Source organism: Oncorhynchus masou, chromosome 2, assembly GCF_036934945.1.
Source record: "Oncorhynchus masou masou isolate Uvic2021 chromosome 2, UVic_Omas_1.1, whole genome shotgun sequence".
Classification (NCBI taxonomy): Eukaryota; Metazoa; Chordata; class Actinopteri; order Salmoniformes; family Salmonidae; genus Oncorhynchus; species Oncorhynchus masou.
In genome coordinates this window covers 17,500,953-17,522,971 of record NC_088213.1, presented here as the reverse complement: position 1 = coordinate 17,522,971, position 22,019 = coordinate 17,500,953, and the positions used below count along the sequence as shown (strand labels likewise).

Genomic DNA, 22,019 nt, shown 5'->3' with positions numbered 1-22,019 from the left:
CGGCCCAGTGCATCACTGAGGCCAAGCTTCTTGCCGTCCAGGACCTCTATACCAGGCGATGTCAGAGGAAGGCTCTCAAAGACTCCAGCCACCCCAGTCATAGACTGCTCTCTCTGCTACCGCATGGCAAGCGGTACCAGAGCATCAGGTCTCGGTCCAAAAGGATTCCTATCAGCTTCTACCCCCAAGCCATAAGACTCCTGAACAGCTAATCGAATGGTTAACCAGACTATTTGCACTATACTTTTACTACATATTACCTCAATTACCTCGACTAACCTGTGCCCCCACAATGTGCCCCCGCATATTGACTCTGTACCAGTACCCCCCTGTATATAGCCACACTACTGTTATGTTATAGTTGCTCTTAATTAAATTATTTGTTATTTTTCTAATTTCTTATTTTTTACTAAAGTTTATTTTAGTAAATATTTTATAACACTTGTTTTTCTTATAAGTACATTGTTGGTTAAGGGCTTGTAAGCATTTCACTGTAAGGTCCACACCTGTTGTATTTGGTGCATGTGACAAATAAAACTTGATTTGATTTCAAATGTGAAATGTCATGCAGAGTTTATGGTTGAACCTGAAGTTCCATTCCACAAACAATAGATGGCGCCAGAGCAGCATGTAACCAATGGGAATGCCCATATCCCACAATACAGTGTATGTTCCTCCCTCCAAGTCCTTTCGGGGTAATCTCAGGCCAGGGAGCAGCTAACACGCTTGAAATGACTACAATGCCTCTGCTATTCAAATGACTGCCAATGATATTAAGAATATTTGCTGGGCAGGGGTGATGTCATATGCTAAGACAAACAGCCACCATAAACTACTGTATCACACTGTCCCTTGGGTTATAGGGTTCGTGGAAGGCAAGGGTGTGACTTGATGATATGGGTTTTATTAATATGACCACATGGTCAGGAGATGGGGCTTTGGGTTACTGGGGTTATTGTTGACTCATAAGATGTGGTGCCATGATGTGGACAGTTTTTTGGATCAGATGCTGAAACAATGTTGGGAGAAGGAAGTGAATAGTGTGTGTGGTGAAGGGTGCATGTGTGTGTGTGTGTCTGTGTGTGTCTCCCTGCATCCACTACCAACCTGTGTTGTCTCTCTCTCTGTCTGTCTCTGTGTGTGTGTGTGTGTGTGTGTGTGTGTGTGTGTGTGTGTGTGTGTGTGTGTGTGTGTGTGTGTGTGTGTGTGTGTGTGTGTGTGTGTGTGTGTGTGTGTGTGTGTGTGTGTGTGTGTGTGTGTGTGTGTGTGTGTGTCTGCAGGTGTGTGTGTCTATATCTCTCTGAGTCCACTACCAATCTGTGTAGTCTCTCTCTCTTTTTCTGTTTCTGTTTCTGTTTGTTTGTGTGTGTGTGTGTGCGTGTGTGTGTGTGTGTCTCTCTCTCTGAGTCCACTACCAACCTGTTGAAGTTGATGAGCCACACAGTGATCTCTGCAGGAGCAGCCTGGTCCCAGTGTACAGTGTAGCCCTTACCCAGGGTGACCACGGGCTGGAACTGCTGGTAGTGCTTCCTCTTGCCCAGAGCGCCCTCTAGTGTCAGGGGTCTGTCAGGGTACTCATCCTTTACCATCTGCATGTTCAGACTGGCAGGGTTACGTGTCTGTATGTAGATCTGAGGGACCACACACACATTAATTCACAAACGCATACAGACACCAGCACACACACAAACACAAACACTGTGTGTGTGACTAGGAACATGTTCACTAATCTGGAAGACATTAGAAAGTGAGTGAAATGAGGGGGAAACGAGGTCACACTGCACAAAAACCAACACTTTATTTTAAAGAATGTGTGTACATACATACTGTGTACCCATGTGTGTATGTGTTTGTATAAGATACGGTGTGTGTGTGTGTGTGTGTGTGTGTGTGTGTGTGTGTGTGTGTGTGTGTGTGTGTGTGTGTGTGTGTGTGTGTGTGTGTGTGTGTGTGTGTGTGTGTGTGTGTGTGTGTGTGTGTGTACATACATGCTTCCTTCAGCCTGCATGGTGTATGCATACCAACCTGTGCATAATGCCCACTACAGATGGCAGCCCTCCAGTCAGGCACGTCAATACAGTCAGGGTGTCTCAGTAACCAGTTGTCCTCTTTGACCAGGAAGGCTCCAGGGTACTCACTGACCGAGCCGTCTACGTCGTGGAATATCGTGGTCTTGTCACCGTCCATTTGCATCTTGTTAAACCATGGGCCGGGCTCGCCGAAAAACACCCGGGACGTTATCTGATAAGAAGAGCAGGGGGTAGTTGGGGAGGAAGGGGGAGAAGGGGTGAGGGGGTAGAGAGAAGAGAGGGGGAGAGGGGAAGGAGAGGAGATGGGGAGGAAGGGGTGTCATGGAGGTGAGAAAGAGCAGCATGTCTCCCCTGTAAGACCGTGCTTATGGCACTACATTACCCATAATCCATCTTGACAGCTCATGCCCAAAATCTGCAGCTCCGCTTTAGGGCAAACACACACACAATACACCCAAACTTCCATCATGTTTACAGGTAAATGCTCATCAGCGTGATACACCCACCCACCCACCCACCCACCCACTCACTCACTCACTCACCCACCCACCCACTCACCCACCCACTCACTCACTCACTCACTCACTCACTCACTCACAGGCACGTGGTCTCACTCAGGTGATGTCAGTGACACTTGTTAGGGCACACTCACACACACACACACACACACACACACACACACACACTCACTCACTCACAGGCACGTGGTCGAAGGTGATGTCAGTGACGTTGTTGTTAGGGCAAACACACACACACACACACACACACACACACACACACACTCACTCACTCACTCACTCACTCACTCACTCACTCACTCACTCACTCACTCACTCACTCACTCACTCACTCACTCACAGGCACGTGGTCGAAGGTGATGTCAGTGACGTTGTTGTTAGGGCAAACACACACACACACACTCACTCACTCACTCACACTCACACGTGGTCACTGACTCACTGACGTTGTTGTTAGGGCAAACACACACACACACACACACTCACTCACTCACAGGCACGTGGTCGAAGGTGATGTCAGTGACGTTGTTGTTAGGGCAAACACACACACACACACTCACTCACTCACTCACTCACTCACTCACTCACTCACTCACTCACTCACTCACTCACTCACTCACTCACACTCACTCACTCACACTCACTCACTCACAGGCACGTGGTCGAAGGTGATGTCAGTGACGTTGTTGTTAGGGCAGCTCTGCCAGGAGTTGTTGAGTCTGAAGCCGAAGGCGCTGGTGTGTCTACCGTCCAGGGCAATGTATTTTCTGAAGGTGCAGTTCTGCACGTTGATGGGCCCGTCGTAGATCTGCATGCCGCGGATAGGGAAGTCACTGCAGCACAGACATACAGAGAGTCAGAAAGACCAGAAGTAGGGCACCAGGTAGGGAATAGGGTGCTATTTGGGACGTAGACAAGATCATGGGTGCTTTGCGATGTTCCCAAGTGTGCCGGAGGGGACATCGTCATCTCTTTCAGCACACAGACAAGGCTCTGTGCTATCGGATATTGGATAACGACTGCATCTTGGGACCATTTTGTAACACTATGCAAAAGTTCACATGTGGTTGCAAATGATAATCTTTTCTCCATACAGCATATCATGTAGAACTGAGACAGATGATAGATGACAGGTTTCTTTCACCCAGACAATAAAAGAATGTCAGATATGCACAAGTTGAGACATCATACTTTTAATCATACTTTCTGTCTGGCCAAGCACGCAAAACGCTGAAAAGGGAAAAGTTGAAGGGGTTCATTTCAGGGTAAAATGTGAATGAGGAGAGGCGATACGAGGAAAGGAGAGAAGGAGAAGGAGAAGGGAGAAGGGAGAAGGAGAAGGAGAAGGAGGAGAAGGGGAAGGAGAAGGAGAAGGACGAGAAGGAGAAGGAGAAGGAGAAGGAGAAGGAGAAGGAGGAGAAGGAGAAGGAGAAGGAGAAGGAGAAGGAGAAGGAGAAGGAGAAGGAGAAGGAGAAGGAGAAGGAGAAGGAAAGGAGAGGAGGAGAAGGGGAAGGAGAAGGAGAAGGAGAAGGAAAGGAGAGGAGGAGAAGGAGAAGGAGGAGAAGGAGAATGAGAAGGAGGAGAAGGAGAAGGGGGAGAAGGAGAAGGAGAAGAGAGAAGGAGGAGAAGGGGAAGGAGAAGGAGAAGGACGAGAAGGAGAAGGAGAAGGAAAGGAGAGGAGGAGAAGGAGGAGAAGGACAAGGAGGAGAAGGAGAAGGAGAATGAGAAGGAAGAGAAGGAGAAGGAGGAGAAGGAGAAGGAAAGGAGAGAAGGAGAAGGAGAAGGAGAAGGACAAGGAGGAGGAGGAGAAGGACAAGAAGAGGGGAGGAGGGGAAGGGAGATAAGAGAACAAGAAATTAACAGACAGAAGAGGAGAGAATAGGGAGAGAAACACACAGTGTCTCTCTGTTTTCTGTTTTCTGTCTCTGTCTCTCTGTTTCCAACACTCACACTCCTCGAGGCAGGGTCCTCCCATTGAGGTCGGGTCCCCCGGGACCCCAGATACGGTTGTCAGGAATGGGCATGCCCCTGTTCTCACTCTCCCCTACAAACAGACTGTTCTTCACCTCCTGACGAGAACCATCGTCATCAGGGAATGTACCACCACTACACAGATAGGGAAAGACAGAGACAAAGTGAGAGAGAGAAAGAGTTTGTGTGTGTGTGTGTTCATTTCATCGAAAAACACTTTTCATTTTTGTTGACTAAAATGTAACGAGACAAGAATTCCACGTGAGACTAATGGACATTTCATTTGACATCAAGCTCCTTTTCATCTGTTTATTTCCAATCAGAAGCATGCAGAATATTTTTCAGTTGTGTGGACGGATTGAGCTGATCTGCCCAGCTCTCTCACACAGCTCCCAGTGGTCACATCAGTCGCTCGTCAATCTGATGCGAAGCCAGGACACTGGACTTGTAACCAAACTCAACTAGACACAATAATGCTTACTCTCTCTTACTTTCATGTAGGCTATTTTTACTCTGATCACATCAGTCTATATTGTTAGTTATGAATCTGTGTTGCCGCTCTGGTACCATTCTTGGGGTGGCTGTTTTCCTATGGGGAAAACAAATGCTATTTCTTGAATGTTAGGAGTACAGTTATAGTTCTGACATCTTTGGAGAGGTCAAATTCTCCCCTTTCTAAAGAAAATGCTTTTATTTACCCCCCTTGATGGTTATGATGTGGAGAAAATCAGAGCCGTAAATGATTGAACATCTCGCCAAGGCTTTATATCCTCTATGATGAATTATGTCAGGCATTGGTTACAATCTGTCACAATATAAATGTTGCCAGCTAAGGTATACGAGGGGATCGTAGGTCTAGTTGGACAAGGCTATCTGAATGAGTACATGATGGAAGTTAGAAGTAGCTTAAATATTCATTCTTTTATAGATTATTTTTTCTATTATGTGACTAAAATGGCTGTGACTAAAACTGTCCAGAGTTTTAGACGACTGATAATAACTAAAACTAATGAAGAATGAAATGACTAAAATGTGACTAAAAGGTATTTTAAGACTAAACATAAAACCAAATCTAAAATAGATGCCAAAGTTAACACTTTTGTGTGTGTTTTTGGTTTTACTAAAGTAAAACAAGGACAATTCCCCACAAGGAAAATGTCTGCTTTAGGCTTAGGGGTTAGGTTTAGGGTTAAAATTAGGGTAGGGTTAGAATTAGGGTTAAGTTTAGGGTTAAAATTAGGGTAGGGTTAGAATTAGGGTTAAGTTTAGGGTTAAAATTAGGGTAGGGTTAGAATTAGGGTTAAGGTTAGGTTAAGGCTTAGGGGTTAGGTTTAGGGTTCAAATTAGGGTAGGGTTAGAATTAGGGTTAAGTTTAGGGTTAAAATTAGGGTAGGGTTAGAATTAGGGTTAAGTTTTAAGGTTAGGTTAAAAGGGTTCAAATTAGGGTAGGGTTAGAATTAGGGTCAAGTTTAGGGTTAAAATTAGGTTTAGAATTAGGGTTAAGGTTAGGTTAAGGCTTAGGGGTTAGGTTTAGGGTTCAAATTAGGGTTAGGGTTAGAATTAGGGTTAAAGTTTAGGGTTAAAATTAGGTTAGGGGTTAAGGTTAAGGTTAGGGGTTAAGTTTAGGGTTAAAATTAGGGTAGGGTTAGAATTAGGGTTAAGTTTAGGGTTAAGGTTAGGTTAAGGCTTAGGGGTTAGGTTTAGGGTTAAAATTAGGGTAGGGTTAGAAAAATTAGGGTTAGAGGTTAAGTTTAGGGTTAAGGTTAGGTTAAGGGTTAGGGGTTAGGTTTAGGGTTAAAATTAGGGTAGGGTTAGAATTAGGGTTAAGTTTAGGGTTAAGGTTAGGTTAAGGGTTAGGGGTTAGGTTTAGGGTTAAAATTAGGGTAGGGTTAGAATTAGGGTTAAGTTTAGGGTTAAGGTTAGGTTAAGGGTTAGGGGTTAGCGAAATAGGATTTTGAATAGGAATCAATTGTTTGGTCTCCACAAGGACAGTAAAACAAATGTGTCTGTGTGTATGTGTGTGTGTGTGTGTGTGTGTGTGTGTGTGTGTGTGTGTGTGTGTGTGTGTGTGTGTGTGTGTGTGTGTGTGTGTGTGTGTGTGTGTGTGTGTGTGTGTGTGTGTGTGTGTGTGTGTGTGTGTGTGTGTGTGTGTGTGTGTGTGTGTGTGTGTGTGTGTGTGAGTGTGTGAGTGTGTGTGTGAGTGAGTGAGTGAGTGAGTGAGTGAGTGAGTGAGTGAGTGAGTGAGTGAGTGAGTGAGTGAGTGAGTGAGTGAGTGTCAGAGAGTTTGTGTGGCAAGGAAAGCTAAAACGAATGTGTGGCCAAGAGATAGTGTAAAAGTGCGTGAGTCTGTGCCAGTGTGTCTCTCTCTGAGAGTGTGACCTGGTTTCTGAAACCAGCTACAAACCATGCCCAGGCCCATATACCTAGAGATGCCACTTTCACACTCCCAAATTACTTTCACACTCTTTCAAAGTCTTTCTTTCCCACTGCATCATAAGCAGGCGACCATATAAGGTGTTTTCCAATTACTGCAACGGGGTCTTCTGCAGTCACCCGTAAATACAAACATGAACCACACATGCAGGCCGCACGAAGGCACGCGCACACACAGTTGTTGTGAACACTGCTGTGACAATTCTCACTCATTACCTAGAGCTGCTTATACCACACACACACACACACACACACACACACACACACACACACACACACACACACACACACACACACACACACACACACACACACACACACACACACACACACACACACACACACACACACACACACACACACACACACACACACACACACACACACGATGTTATTAACATTAATGACTTACCTAGCCAGTGTTAGGCCAATTCCATTATCAGCAAATCTGAGGGAGAGACAGAAACAGTTGTTGGAGCCAATCACATAGTAGACGGAATATTAGAATGAGAATATTACACAGACATTATCTGTTTCTGCATGTCAACAGTTTGTGTGTGTGTGTGTGTGTGTGTGTGTGTGTGTGTGGCTATTCACACACTGTTTGTCTAAAACTCCAAGGATAAGGGTTGACATTGGAAATGTTGGCGAGGATGCAAAGCAGCAACAGACTGAAGGTGAGAAAAACAATAGAGGATTCAGTGTAAATGCTAGGGGATGTTTCTGACAGTTACTGCTGTGTTGAGTGCTAGACCTGGCAGTAGAAGCCTAGAGGTAAGCATGATAATTGGGGTGTCAGCACCATAGGACTGAGAGGGAGGTTAGAGAAATACAAGCTAGTCAAAATGTAGCCATTTTTCAGAGGCGTGATTGTGTATATTTGTTAAGGTAGGTTACAGCTAAATATGTTATTTGTTACAATCCACCTATCGCTCAATTCCTCCCTCCCACTCTACCGCTCGCTCCTTCCCTCCGTCTACTCACTGGCAGTCGTCCAGCCAGACATCTCCTCCCCTCAGCCAGGCTCCGTGGTCCTGGTTCTTGTAGGCCACAAAATGGTGGATGAGAGCTGGGACACGGGGCTTGAAGGGATCCGCATCCTGGTGGGGTCCATATCTAAAGACAGAGAGAAGAGAGAGAGAGAGAGAGAGAGAGAGAGAGAGAGAGTGAGAAAGAGAGCGAGAGAGAGTGATTGAGAGAGAGTGAGAAAGAGAGCGAGAGAGAGAAGATAGAGAGGAGAGGAGAGAAGAGAGAGAGAAAGAGAGAAGATAGAGAGGAAAGGAGAGAAGAGAGAGAGAAAGAGAGAAGATAGAGAGGAAAGGAGAGAAGAGAGAGAGAAAGAGAGAAGATAGAGAGGAAAGGAGAGAAGAGAGAAAGAGAGACGATAGAGAGAAGAGGAGAGAAGAGAGAGAGAAAGAGAGTGAGAGAGAGTGATTGAGAGAGAGTGAGAAAGAGAGCGAGAGAGAGAGAGAAGATCGAGAGGAGAGGAGAGAAGAGAGAGAGAAAGAGAGAAGATAGAGAGGAAAGGAGAGAAGAGAGAGAGAAAGAGAGAAGATAGAGAGGAAAGGAGAGAAGAGAGAGAGAAAGAGAGAAGATAGAGAGGAAAGGAGAGAAGAGAGAAAGAGAGACGATAGAGAGGAGAGGAGAGAAGAGAGAGAGAAAGAGAGAGTGAGAGAGAGTGATTGAGAGAGAGTGAGAAAGAGATCGATAGAGAGAGTGATTGAGAGAGAGTGAGAAAGAGAGCGAGAGAGAAGATAGAGAGGAGAGGAGAAGAGAGAGAGAGAGAAAGAGATCGAGAGAGAGAGTGATTGAGAGAGAGTGATTGAGAGAGAGTGAGAAAGAGAGCGAGAGAGAAAGAGAGCGAGAGAGAAAGAGAGCGAGAGAGAAAGATAGAGAAAAATTAGCTCCACTGGTCTGCCCTGCCCATAACTACCCATTGTTCCTTTAAACAGCTTAGAATCCAAGGCAGTCGCCACTCTAATTCATGCAGAACTAAATCAAATAACTAAACTATAACAAAAAAATGAAGCGTAATAAAGTCATATAATGTGATTAGTAATGTGGGGTAAACAGAACATACAGTGTATCAACAAATAAACCAGTCAGAAACTTGTTTTGAATCAAGGGTTTGTGTAAAGTATGTCAAACATCACGGTCATTCATGCAGACATCTCTGCTATGCATTATTCACTGCTCAGATGTTAACCAACGTGCTGTATGAAGCCTGGGGGACTGGGTCTGCAGACTGGGGTCAAATACTCTGCTTGAGGTGCACTTGGACTTTTAGGATGATTCAATTGATTGCATTGTTATAGGCAAACAATGTATTTGAAAGTCTTTGACATATGTGTCTGAAAGAGGTCTGCTTTACTGGCTCCCGAGTGACGCAGTGGTCTAAGGCACTGCATCTCAGTGCTAGAGGCGTCACTACAGACCCTGGTTTGATTCAAGGCTGTATCACAACCAGCCGTGATTAGGAGTCCCACAGGGCAGGGTTAAATAATAAAATGAAAAAAAAAATCTAAACTACTATCCCTCACCCAGTCTCTCTGCATCCACTACCAACCTGTGTGTCTGTGTGTCTGTGTCTGTGTCTGTGTCTGTGTCTGTGTGTGTGTGTGTGTGTGTGTGTGTGTGTGTGTGTGTGTGTGTGTGTGTGTGTGTGTGTGTGTGTGTGTGTGTGTGTGTGTGTGTGTGTGTGTGTGTGGTGAGACACTGACCTTGCTCCCACTAGAGAAAGGAAGGGTCTCTTGTCCTTGTCGTTGGCCTGTGTGGTCTTCACACCGTTGTCTAGGATCATCCCAGCCTGCACAGTGCATACATTACATGAACACTTCATGGAGCCAGCTATCAGCCAACAGATATGAACAACAGATAGCTTTGAAGGTGATTCCCACAATGCACCCTATTCCCTACATAGTACAGCCCTGGCCCTGGTCAAAAGTAGTGCACTACTGTATGTGGAGAATAGGGTACCATTGGGACCGAACATCTGAGTCGCCACTAGCAACAACACAACAGCCTCCAAGGTCTATCTCTGTCTGTCTCTTCCTCTCTCCCTCTGCCTCTCCTCCCTCTCTCCCTCTCTCTCCTTCCTTCCTTCCCCTCCCTCTCTTTCCTTCTCCCTCTCTTTCCTTCTCCCTCTCCCTCCCCCCCTCCCTCTCCCTCTCCTTCCTTCCCCTCCCTCTCTTTCCTTCTCCCTCTCCCTCCCTCTCCCTCTCCCTCCCTCCCTCTCCCTCTCTCTCCCTCTCCTCTCCCTCTCTCCCTCTCCCTCTCTCTCTCTCTCCTTCCTTCCCCTCCCTCTCTTTCCTTCTCCCTCTCCCTCCCTCTCCCTCCTTCTCCGTCTCTCCCTCTCCCTCCCTCTCCCCCTCCCTCCCTCTCTCTCTCCCTCTCTCGCTCCTTCCTTCCCCTTCCTCTCTTTCCTTCTCCCTCTCCCTCCCTCTCCCGCTCTCTCTCCTTCCTTCCCTTCCTCTCTTTCCTTCTCCCTCTCCCTCCCTCTCCCTCTCCCTCTCCCTCCCCTTCCCTCTCTCTCCTTCCTTCCCTTCCTCTCTTTCCTTCTCCCTCTCCCTCCCTCTCCCTCTCCCTCTCCCTCTCCCTCTCCCTCTCCCTCTCCCTCCCTCTCCCTCTCTCTCCCTCTCTCTCCCTCTCTCTCCCTCTCCCTCTCCCTCTCCCTCCCCTTCCCTCTCTCTCCTTCCTTCCCCTCCCTCTCTTTCCTTCTCCCACTCCCTCCCCCAGTTCCTCCTGAACCAATAGACACACACTGACACACATATTTAGCTTAAAATGAAAAAAGAGGGATCCAGTGCTCGACTGAGGGACTTGAAAATTCCCAAATCATTCCTTACCCCAGGATAATTCAACTGGTGACTATCCAGGATAATTCAACTAGTGACTATCCAGGATAATTCAACTGGTGACTATCCAGGATAATTCAACTGGTGACTATCCAGGATAATTCAACTAGTGACTATCCAGGATAATTCAACTGGTGACTATCCAGGATAATTCAACTAGTGACTATCCAGGATAATTCAACTAGTGACTATCCAGGATAATTCAACTGGTGACTATCCAGGATAATTCAACTGGTGACTATCCAGGATAATTCAACTAGTGACTATCCAGGATAATTCAACTGGTGACCATCCAGGATAATTCAACTGGTGACCATCCAGGATAATTCAACTGGTGACCATCCAGGATAATTCAACTAGTAACTATCCAGGATAATTCAACCAGTGACTATCCAGGATAATTCAACTGGTGACTATCCAGGATAATTCAACTGGTGACTATCAAGGATAATTCAACTGGTGACTATCCAGGATAATTCAACTAGTGACCATCCAGGATAATTCAACTGGTGACCATCCAGGATAATTCAACTGGTGACCATCCAGGATAATTCAACTAGTGACTATCCAGGATAATTCAACTGGTGCCTATCCAGGATAATTCAACTGGTGACCATCCAGGATAATTCAACTAGTGACTATCCAGGATAATTCAACTGGTGACTATCCAGTATAATTCAACTAGTGACTATCCAGGATAATTCAACTGGTGACCATCCAGGATAATTCAACTAGTGACTATCCAGGATAATTCAACTGGTGACTATCCAGGATAATTCAACTGGTGACCATCCAGGATAATTCAACTGGTGACCATCCAGGATAATTCAACTGGTGACCATCCAGGTTAATTCAACTGGTGACTATCCAGGATAATTCAACTGGTGACCATCCAGGATAATTCAACTGGTGACCATCCAGGATAATTCAACTGGTGACCATCCAGGATAATTCAACTGGTGACCATCCAGGATAATTCAACTGGTGACCATCCAGGATAATTCAACTGGTGACTATCCAGGATAATTCAACTGGTGACTATCCAGGATAACTCAACTGGTGACCATCCAGGATAATTCAACTAGTGACTATCCAGGATAATTCAACTGGTGACTATCCAGGATAATTCAACTGGTGACTATCCAGGATAATTCAACTGGTGACTATCCAGGATAATTCAACTAGTGACTATCCAGGATAATTCAACTGGTGACCATCCAGGATAATTCAACTGGTGACTATCCAGGATAATTCAACTAGTGACTATCCAGGATAATTCAACTGGTGACCATCCAGGATAATTCAACTAGTGACTATCCAGGATAATTCAACTAGTGACTATCCAGGATAATTCAACTGGTGACTATCCAGGATAATTCAACTAGTGACTATCCAGGATAATTCAACTGGTGACTATCCAGGATAATTCAACTGGTGACTATCCAGGATAATTCAACTAGTGACTATCCAGGATAATTCAACTGGTGACTATCCAGGATAATTCAACTAGTGACCATCCAGGATAATTCAACTGGTGACCATCCAGGATAATTCAACTGGTGACTATCCAGGATAATTCAACTAGTGACTATCCAGGATAATTCAGCTGGTGACCATCCAGGATAATTCAACTAGTGACTATCCAGGATAATTCAACTAGTGACTATCCAGGATAATTCAACTGGTGACTATCCAGGATAATTCAACTGGTGACTATCCAGGATAATTCAACTGGTGACTATCCAGGATAATTCAACTAGTGACTATCCAGGATAATTCAACTGGTGACCATCCAGGATAATTCAACTGGTGACCATCCAGGATAATTCAACTGGTGACTATCCAGGATAATTCAACTTGTGACTATCCAGGATAATTCAACTAGTGACTATCCAGGATAATTCAACTGGTGACCATCCAGGATAATTCAACTAGTGACTATCCAGGATAATTCAACTGGTGACTATCCAGGATAATTCAACTGGTGACTATCCAGGATAATTCAACTGGTGACTATCCAGGATAATTCAACTGGTGACTATCCAGGATAATTCAACTAGTGACCATCCAGGATAATTCAACTGGTGACCATCCAGGATAATTCAACTGGTGACCATCCAGGATAATTCAACTGGTGACTATCCAGGATAATTCAACTGGTGACTATCCAGGATAATTCAACTGGTGACTATCCAGGATAATTCAACTGGTGACTATCCAGGATAATTCAACTGGTGACTATCCAGGATAATTCAACTGGTGACCATCCAGGATAATTCAACTGGTGACCATCCAGGATAATTCAACTGGTGACTATCCAGGATAATTCAACTGGTGACCATCCAGGATAATTCAACTGGTGACCATCCAGGATAATTCAACTGGTGACTATCCAGGATAATTCAACTGGTGACTATCCAGGATAATTCAACTAGTGACTATCCAGGATAATTCAACTGGTGACCATCCAGGATAATTCAACTAGTGACTATCCAGGATAATTCAACTAGTGACTATCCAGGATAATTCAACTAGTGACTATCCAGGATAATTCAACTAGTGACTATCCAGGATAATTCAACTGGTGACTATCCAGGATAATTCAACTAGTGACTATACAGGATAATAAAGGAAAACTATATTTATTGAAGGACAAACAAAAATAGTGTGACGACCCTCCCACTCTGTCTGCCGTATTGTCTTTGTTCTTGTTTCCTTATTAGGATGCCCGGAGTTGGGGAGGAGCTAATTCACCTGGGCCATGTGTCCCAGGATAAATAGACCTTTCTACATTCATGGAGGAGACTCTCTCCATGCAGACACCATTGTAATTGTGTTGTGGTTCTTGGTGGCCTTTTGTTTGTTTGCATTGGCACCTTTCAATACCCTGCATTATCACATTCATGCATGCAAAACACTCACTTACACTACTGATTACTGATTACACACACATTGTATATTTTCCTTAGTTGCTTTAGTTAATAAATATATATTTTGTTACTCCTTATCTCCACGTTGTCTCCCTTTGTTACGGGCTTTGAGCCGGTTCGTGACAATAGTTTTGGCATGAATCAACTTCATCAGAAACGTAAGCCTATTGTTTGTTAGTCCCACCAATAAATCTATCAGATTTATGCAGCAACAGTGTTTCTTTTGTTTTACATGTGTGTGCTTGCTGTGTGTGTGTGTGTGCATGTGTGCGTGTGTGTGTATGTTTGCCGAGGCGTGTGTGTCTTCATGTTAGTGCATATGTCTTTGTGTGTCTGTGTGTGTGTGTTTGCCGAGGCATGTGCGTCTTCGTGTTGCGTGCATATGTCTTTGTGTGGGTGTGTGTTTGCCGAGGCGTGTGCGTCTTCGTGTTGCGTGCATATGTCTTTGTGTGGGTGTGTGTTTGCCGAGGCGTGTGCGTCTTCGTGTTGCGTGCATATGTCTTTGTGTGTGTGTGTGTGTGTGTTTGCCGAGGCGTGTGCGTCTTCGTGTTGCGTGCATATGTCTTTGTGTGGGTGTGTGCGCATAAACACTTGTATGTGAATGTCGGCTTCTTTATGTGTGCACAAGATGGTGTGTGTACGTCTGTGTCTTTGTGTACAAGCTGGTATATCTACTTCTATCATAAGGAGGCTGTGGTAACAGCTTGACATTAGTTATATTTCAATTAACACACCCTGCTAGGAACAGACAGAGAGAGAGAGAGAGAGAGAGAGAGAGAGAGAGAGAGAGAGAGAGAGAGAGAGATAGAAAGGGTGGAGAGAGATAGAGAGAGAGAGAGAGATAGAAAGGGTAGAGAGAGAGAGAGAGAGATAGAAAGGGTGGAGAGAGAGAAAGGGTGGATAGAAAGAGAGAGAGACAGAGAAAGGGTGGAGTGAGAGCGAGCGAGAGCGAGAGAAAGCGTGGAGAGAGAAAGTGAGAGAGTACTGTAATCTACAGTAGTACTGTAGACTACTTTATCACTGACCTCAACCCAGAGTCTCTCAGAGCGTTCACAGTCAGCCCACTGACACCCCTATCAGACCACAGCAAAATCACAGTCTACTTAAACAGAGCAATACTCAATCATGAGGCATCAAAGCCAAAGGAACTGAGTAAAATTAAGAAATGCTATAGATGGAAGGAATGCAGTTTGGAAACCTACCAAAAAAACAACAACAAATTCAATCCCCTTTAGACAATTTCCTGGGTAAAACGTTCCACTGTAATAGTGAAGGTGTAAACTTGGCAGTAGAAAATCTTAACAGTATATTTGACCTCTCAGCTTCCCTATCAAATCTAAAAATCTCAAATAGAAAACCGAAGAAAATGAACAACAATGACAAATGGTTTGATGAAGAAAGCAAAAATTTAAGAAAGAAATTGAGAAACCTGTCCAACCAAAAACATAGAGACCCGGAAAACCTGAGTCTACGCCTTCACTATGGTGAATCACTAAAACAATACAGAAATACACTACGGAAAAAGAAGGAACAGCATGTCAGAAATCAGCTCAATGTAATTGAAGAATCCATAGACTCTAGCCACTTCTGGGAAAATTGGAAAACACTAAACAAACAACAACACGAAGAATTATCTATCCAAAATGGAGATGTATGGGTAAACCACTTCTCCAATCTTTTTGGCTCTATAACAAAGAATAAAGAGCAAAAACATATACATGATCAAATACAGATCTTAGAATCAACTATTAAAGACTACCAGAACCCACTGGATTCTCCAATTACATTGAACAAATTCCAATTGGCTATACTAAAACTCTTTAACATCATCCTTAGCTCTGGCATCTTCCCCAATATTTGGAACCAAGGACTGATCACCCCAATCCACAAAAATGGAGACAAATTTGACCCCAATAACTACCATGGAATATGCGTCAACAGTAACCTTGGGAAAATCCTCTGCATTATCATTAACAGCAGACTCGTACACTTCCTCAATGAAAACAATGTACTGAGCAAATGTCAAATTGGCTTTTTACCAAATTATCGTACAACAGACCATGTATTCACCCTGCACTTCATAATTGACAACCAAACAAACCAAAACAAAGGCAAAGTCTTCTCATGCTTTGTTGATTTCAAAAAAGCCTTCGACTCAATTTGGCATGAGGGTCTGCTATACAAACTGATGGAAAGTGGTGTTGGGGGTAAAACATACGACATCATAAAATCCATGTACACAAACAACAAGTGTGCGGTTAAAATTGGCAAAAAACACACAAATTTCTTCACACAGGGTCGTGGGGTTAGACAGGGATGCAGCTTAAGCCCCACCCTCTTCAACATATACAGTGCCTTGTGAAAGTATTCGGCCCCTTGAACTTTGCGACCTTTTGCCACATTTCAGGCTTCAAACATAAAGATATAAAACTGTTTTTTTTTTGTGAAGAATCAACAACAAGTGGGACACAATCATGAAGTGGAACGACATTTATTGGATATTTCAAACTTTTTTAACAAATCAAAAACTGAAAATTGGGCGTGCAAAATTATTCAGCCCCTTTACTTTCAGTGCAGAAAACTCTCTCCAGAAGTTCAGTGAGGATCTCTGAATGATCCAATGTTGACCTAAATGACTAATGATGACAAATCTATGCCATCAAAAGGAACATAAATTTCAACATACCAATTAGGATTTGGCTAAAAATACTTGAATCAGTCATAGAGCCCATTGCCCTTTATGGTTGTGAGGTCTGGGGTCCGCTCACCAACCAAGACTTCACAAAATGGGACAAACACCAAATTGAGACTCTGCACGCAGAATTCTGCAAAAATATCCTCCGTGTACAACGTAGAACACCAAATAATGCATGCAGAGCAGAATTAGGCCGATACCCACTAATTACCAAAATTCAGAAAAGAGCTGTTAAACTCTATAACCACCTAAAAGGAAGCGATTCCCAAACCTGCCACAACAAAGCCATCACCTACAGAGAGATGAACGTGGAGAAGAGTCCCCTAAGCAAGCTGGTCCTGGGGCTCTGTTCACAAAACACACCCTACAGAGCCCCAGGACAGCAGCACAATTAGACCCAACCAAATCACGAGAAAACAAAAAGATAATTACTTGACACATTGGAAAGAATTAACAAAAAAACAGAGCAAACTAGAATGCTATTTGGCCCTAAACAGAGAGTACCCAGCGGCAGAATACCTGACCACTGTGACTGACCCAAGATTAAGGAAAGCTTTGACTATGTACAGACTCAGCGAGCATAGCCTTGCTATTGAGAAAGGCCGCCGTAGGCAGACATGGCTCTCAAGGCTATGTGCTCACTGCCCACAAAATGAGGTGGAAACTGAGCTGCACTTCCTAACCTCCTGCCCAATGTATGACCATATTAGAGAGACATATTTCCCTCAGATTACACAGATCCACAAAGAATTCGAAAACAAATCCAATTTGGAAAAACTCCCATATCTACTGGGTGAAATTCCACAGTGTGCCATCAGAGCAGCAAGATTTGTGACCTGTTGCCACGAGAAAAGGGCAACCAGTGAAGAACACGCACCATTGTAAATACAACCCATATCTATGCTTATTTATTTTATCTTGTGTCCTTTACCATTTGTACATTGTAAAATCACTGTATATATATAATATGACATTTGTAATGTCTTTATTGTTTTGAAATTTCTGTATGTGTGATGTCTACTGTTAATTTCACTTTATATATTATCTACCTTACTTGCTTTGGCAATGTTAACACATGTTTCCCATGCCAATAAAGCCCTTGAATTGAATTGAATTGAATTGAGTACGAGTGAGAAAGGGTAGAGAGAGGGAGAGTGAGAGAGAGCGAGAGAAAGAGGGAAGGGTGGAGAGAAAGAGAGAGAGAGAGAAAGAAAGGGTGGAGAGAGAGAAAAAGGATGGAGAAAGAGAGAGAAAGGTGGAGAGAAAGAGAGAGAAAGGGAGAAAGGGTGGAGAGAGAGAGAAAGGGTGGAGAGAGAGCAAGATCCAAAAAAGGTGGTGAGCGAGAGAAAGAGAAAAAGGATGGAGAGAGAGAGAAAGAGAGAGAGAGAAAGAGAGAGAGAGAGAGAGAAAGAGAAAACGGATGGAGAGAGAGAGAAAGAGAAAAAGGATGGAGAGAGAGAGAAAGAGAGAGAGAGAAAGAGAAAACGGATGGAGATAGAGAGAAAGAGAAAAAGGATGGAGAGAGAGAGAGAAAGAGAGAGAAAGAGAAAAAGGATGGAGAGAGAGAGAAAGAAAGATAGAGAGAGAGAAAGAGAAAAAGGATGGAGAGAGAGAAAGAGAGAGAGAAAGGGTGGAAAGAGAGAAAGAGAAAAAGGATGGAGAGAGAGAGAGAAAGAGAGAGAAAGAGAAAAAGGATGGAGAGAGAGAGAAAGAAAGAGAGGAGAGAGAAAGAGAAAAAGGATGGAGAGAGAGAGAGAAAGAAAGAGAAAGGGTGGAAAGAGAGAAAGAGATAAAAAGAGAGAAAGGGTGGAGAGAAAGAGAGAGAGAGAGAAAGAGAGAGAAGGGTGTGAACATGACAGAGAGAGAGGCGTTGCGTGCACAGACCACAAGGGCCTTAACCAGACCACATAGAGATTTATTATCAACTGAAGATGCTCGTTAACATGCTCCAAACCGCGAATTAACCTTCACACACTGGGTTAACACACACACACACACACACAGGGAAGAGCAGTTAGCTTATATCTGATTGGTTAATATGACTTCCTTTATTCTATTGTATGTTTGCTGTTAAGACTCACACACACACATAAAGTCCTACCCTGTAGTTGGAGTGGGCCCTATTGTTGGTGAACTGGCCCATAGGTGTGTGTTCGGAGCGGCCAGGAGAGTACATGCCCTCAGAGGCTCCCGTAGGCACATGGTGGAAGAGGAACCAGAAACCTGTCTCCTTGAAGGACACACACACAGAATGTTAACAAACACATGCAAGAATTAACACACACACACACACACCATACTATACATAACAAATGAATATACAGTAATTCATCAGACTGGACATTGGGGTAATAAGGCCTACATACATACTGTACACCTGAAGACAAGGACAGATAGAAAAAGTGAATGGGAGACAGATAATGAGAGAGAGAGAGAAAGAGAACAAGGAGAGCGAGAGGGAGAGAGTGAGGATAGAGTGCTTTGGCAATGTTAACACGTTTCCCATGCCAATAAAGCCCATTGAATTGAATTGAATTGAGTGAGAGAGGACAGGGGAAAAAGGGAGAGAGAGAGAGGGAGTGAGGGAGGGATGGAGGGAGGGAGGAGAGAGAGAGAGAGAGAGAGAGAGAGGGAGGGAGTGAGAGGGAGGGAGTGAGGGGGGATGAGGGAGGAGAGAGAGAGGACAGGGGAGAGAGAGAGAGAGAGAGAGAGAGAGAGAGAGAGAGAGAGAGAGGGGGGGAGGGAGGAGGGAGGAGAGAGAGAGGACAGGGGAGAGAGAGAGAAGGAGAGAGAAAGAGAGAGAGGGAGAGAGAGAGACTTACCTCTGAGCCTGCTGCTGCACAGTTGATGAGGTTGTTATTGGGGTTGGCAATCCAAAAGGTGGACGTGGCACTGGAAGAGACAAGGAAAGACAAGAGGAAGGAAAAGAGAGAGAGAACGTGAGAAAGAGGAGGGAGAGAGAGAAAGAGAATGTGAGAGAGAGGAGGGTGAGAGTGAGAATGTGAGAGAGAGGAGGGTGAGAGAGTAAGAATGTGAGAGAGGAGGGAGAGAGAGTGAGAATGTGAGAGATAGGAGGGTGAGAGAGAGAACATGAGAGTGAGAGAGAGAACATGAGAGAAAGGAGGGAGAGAGAGCGAGAGAGAAGAACGTGAGAGAGGAGGTTGAGAGAGAGAGAACATGAGAGCGAGAGAGAGAACGTGAGAGAGAGGAGGGAGAGAGAGAGAGAACGTGAGAGAGAGGAGGGAGAGAGAGAGAGAGAGAACGTGAGAGAGGAGGGTGAGAGAGAGAGAACATGAGAGAGAGAGAGAGAGAGAGAGAGAACGAGAGAGAGGGAGAGAAGAGACGTGAGAGAGGAGGGAGAGAGAGAACGTGAGAGAGAGGAGGGAGAGAGAGAGAGAAACGTGAGAGAGAGGAGGGAGAGAGAGAGAACGTGAGAGAGGAGGGTGAGAGAGAGAGAACATGAGAGAGAGGAGGGAGAGAGAGAGAGAGAGAGAGAGAGAGAGAACGTGAGAGAGGAGGGAGAGAGAACGTGAGAGAGGAGGGAGAGAGAGAACGTGAGAGAGAGGAGGGAGAGAGAGAGAGAGAACGTGAGAGAGGAGGGAGAGAGAACGTGAGAGAGGAGGGAGAGAGAGAACGTGAGAGAGAGGAGGGAGAGAGAGAGAGAGAACGTGAGAGAGGAGGGTGAGAGAGAGAGAACATGAGAGAGAGGAGGGAGAGAGAGAGAGAGAGAACGTGAGAGAGGAGGGAGAGAGAGAACGTGAGAGAGGAGGGAGAGAAAACAAGAGTTGTTGATTATCCCTGTGTCCTACTCCTCGCTTCAGGCAGCACCTCGACAGCCTTGGTTTCTCAAATGACTGTCTCACCTGGTTCACCAACTACTTCTCAGACAGAGTTCAGTGTGTCAAATCGGAGGGCCTGATGTCCGGACCTCTGGCAGTCTCTATGGGGGTGCCACAGGGTTCAATTCTCGGGACCACTCTTTTATCTGTATATATCAATGATGTCGCTCTTGCAGCTGGTGATTCTCTGATCCACCTCTACACAGACAACACCATTCTGTATACTTCTGGCCCTTCTTTGGACACTGTGTTAACTAACCTCCAAACGAGCTTCAATTCCATACAACTAAATGCATGCTCTTCAACCAATTGCTGCCTGCACCTGCCCGCCCAGCCAGCATCACCACTCTGGACGGTTCTGACTTAGAATATGTGGACAAAGGGCCTCCCGGGTTGCGCAGTGGTCTAGGGCACTGCATCGCATCACTAGCTGTGAGACTCTCTGGGTTCGCGCCCTGGTTCTGTCGCAGCCGGACGCGACCGGGAGGTCCGTGGGGCGACGCATAATTGGCCTAGCGTCGTTTGGGTTAGGGAGGGTTTGGCCGGTAGGGATATCCTTGTCTCACCGTGCACTAGCGACTCCTGTGGCGAACCGGGCACAGTGCACGCTAACCAGGTCGCCAGGGGCACGGTGTTTCCTCCAACATTGGTGCGGCTGGCTTCCAGGTTGGATGTGCGCTGTGTTAAGAAGCAGTGCGGCTTGGTTGGGTTGTGTTTCGGAGGACGCATGGCTTTCGACCTTCGTCTCTCCCGAGCCCATATGGGAGTTCTAGCGATGAGACAAGATAGTAACTACTAACAATTGGATACCACGAAATTGGGGAGAAAAGGGGGTAAAAAATGTAAAACATTTACAAAAGAATATGTGGACAACTACAAATACCTAGGTGTCTAGCTCGACTGTAAACTCTCCTTCCAGACACACATTTTTAAGCATCTCCAATCCAAAATGACATCTAGAATCGGCTTCCTACTTCGCAACAAAGCATCCTTCACTCACGCTGCCAAACATACCTCGTAAAACTGACCATCCTACCGATCCTTGACTTCGGCGATGTCATTAACAAAATAGCCTCCAACACTCTACTCAGCGAATTGGATGCAGTCAATCACAGTGCCATCCGATTTGTCACTAAAGCCCCATATACTACCCACCATTTCGACTTGTATGCTCTCGTTGGCTGGCCCTAGCTTCATATACGTCGCCAAACCCACTGGCTCCAGGTCATCCATAAGTCTTTGCTAGGTAAAGCTTCGCCTTATCTCAGCTCACTGGTCACCCTAGCAGCACACACCAGTAGCACGCACTCCAGCAGGTATATTTCACTGGTCATCCCCAAAGCCAATTCCTTCTTTGGCCGCCTTTCCTTCCAGTTCTCTGCTGCCAATGACTGGAACGAACTGCAAAAATCACTGAAGGTGGAGACTCATATCTCCCTCACTAATTTTAAGCATCAACTGTCAGTGCAGCTCACAGATCACAGCACCTGTACATAGCCCATCTGTAAATAGCCCATCTGTAAATAGCCCATCCAACTACCTCATCCCCATATTGTTATTTTTTTCTCCTTTGCACCCCAGTATCTCTATTTGCACATTCATCTTCTGCACATCTATCACTCCAGTGTTCATTTGCTATATTGTAATTATTTCACCACTATGGCCTATTTATTGCCTTATACCTCCATAATCTCACCTAATTTGCACACACTGATATAGACTTTTATATTGTATTATTGACTGTGTATT

At 44.9% G+C, this 22,019-nt stretch overlaps 1 protein-coding gene across 1 annotated transcript in view; it reads right to left on the bottom strand.

Moving 5' to 3' along the window:
• LOC135556101 (cell migration-inducing and hyaluronan-binding protein-like) overlaps positions 1 to 22,019 on the bottom strand; it is a 94,441-nt gene that overhangs the window by 19,595 nt on the left and 52,827 nt on the right. The window contains 9 exon segments of the mRNA XM_064989022.1: positions 1,420 to 1,631; positions 2,026 to 2,241; positions 3,201 to 3,381; positions 4,499 to 4,654; positions 7,365 to 7,400; positions 7,937 to 8,068; positions 9,673 to 9,758; positions 18,533 to 18,661; positions 19,254 to 19,323. Of these exon segments, the coding sequence (XP_064845094.1) occupies positions 1,420 to 1,631; positions 2,026 to 2,241; positions 3,201 to 3,381; positions 4,499 to 4,654; positions 7,365 to 7,400; positions 7,937 to 8,068; positions 9,673 to 9,758; positions 18,533 to 18,661; positions 19,254 to 19,323 (1,218 nt within the window).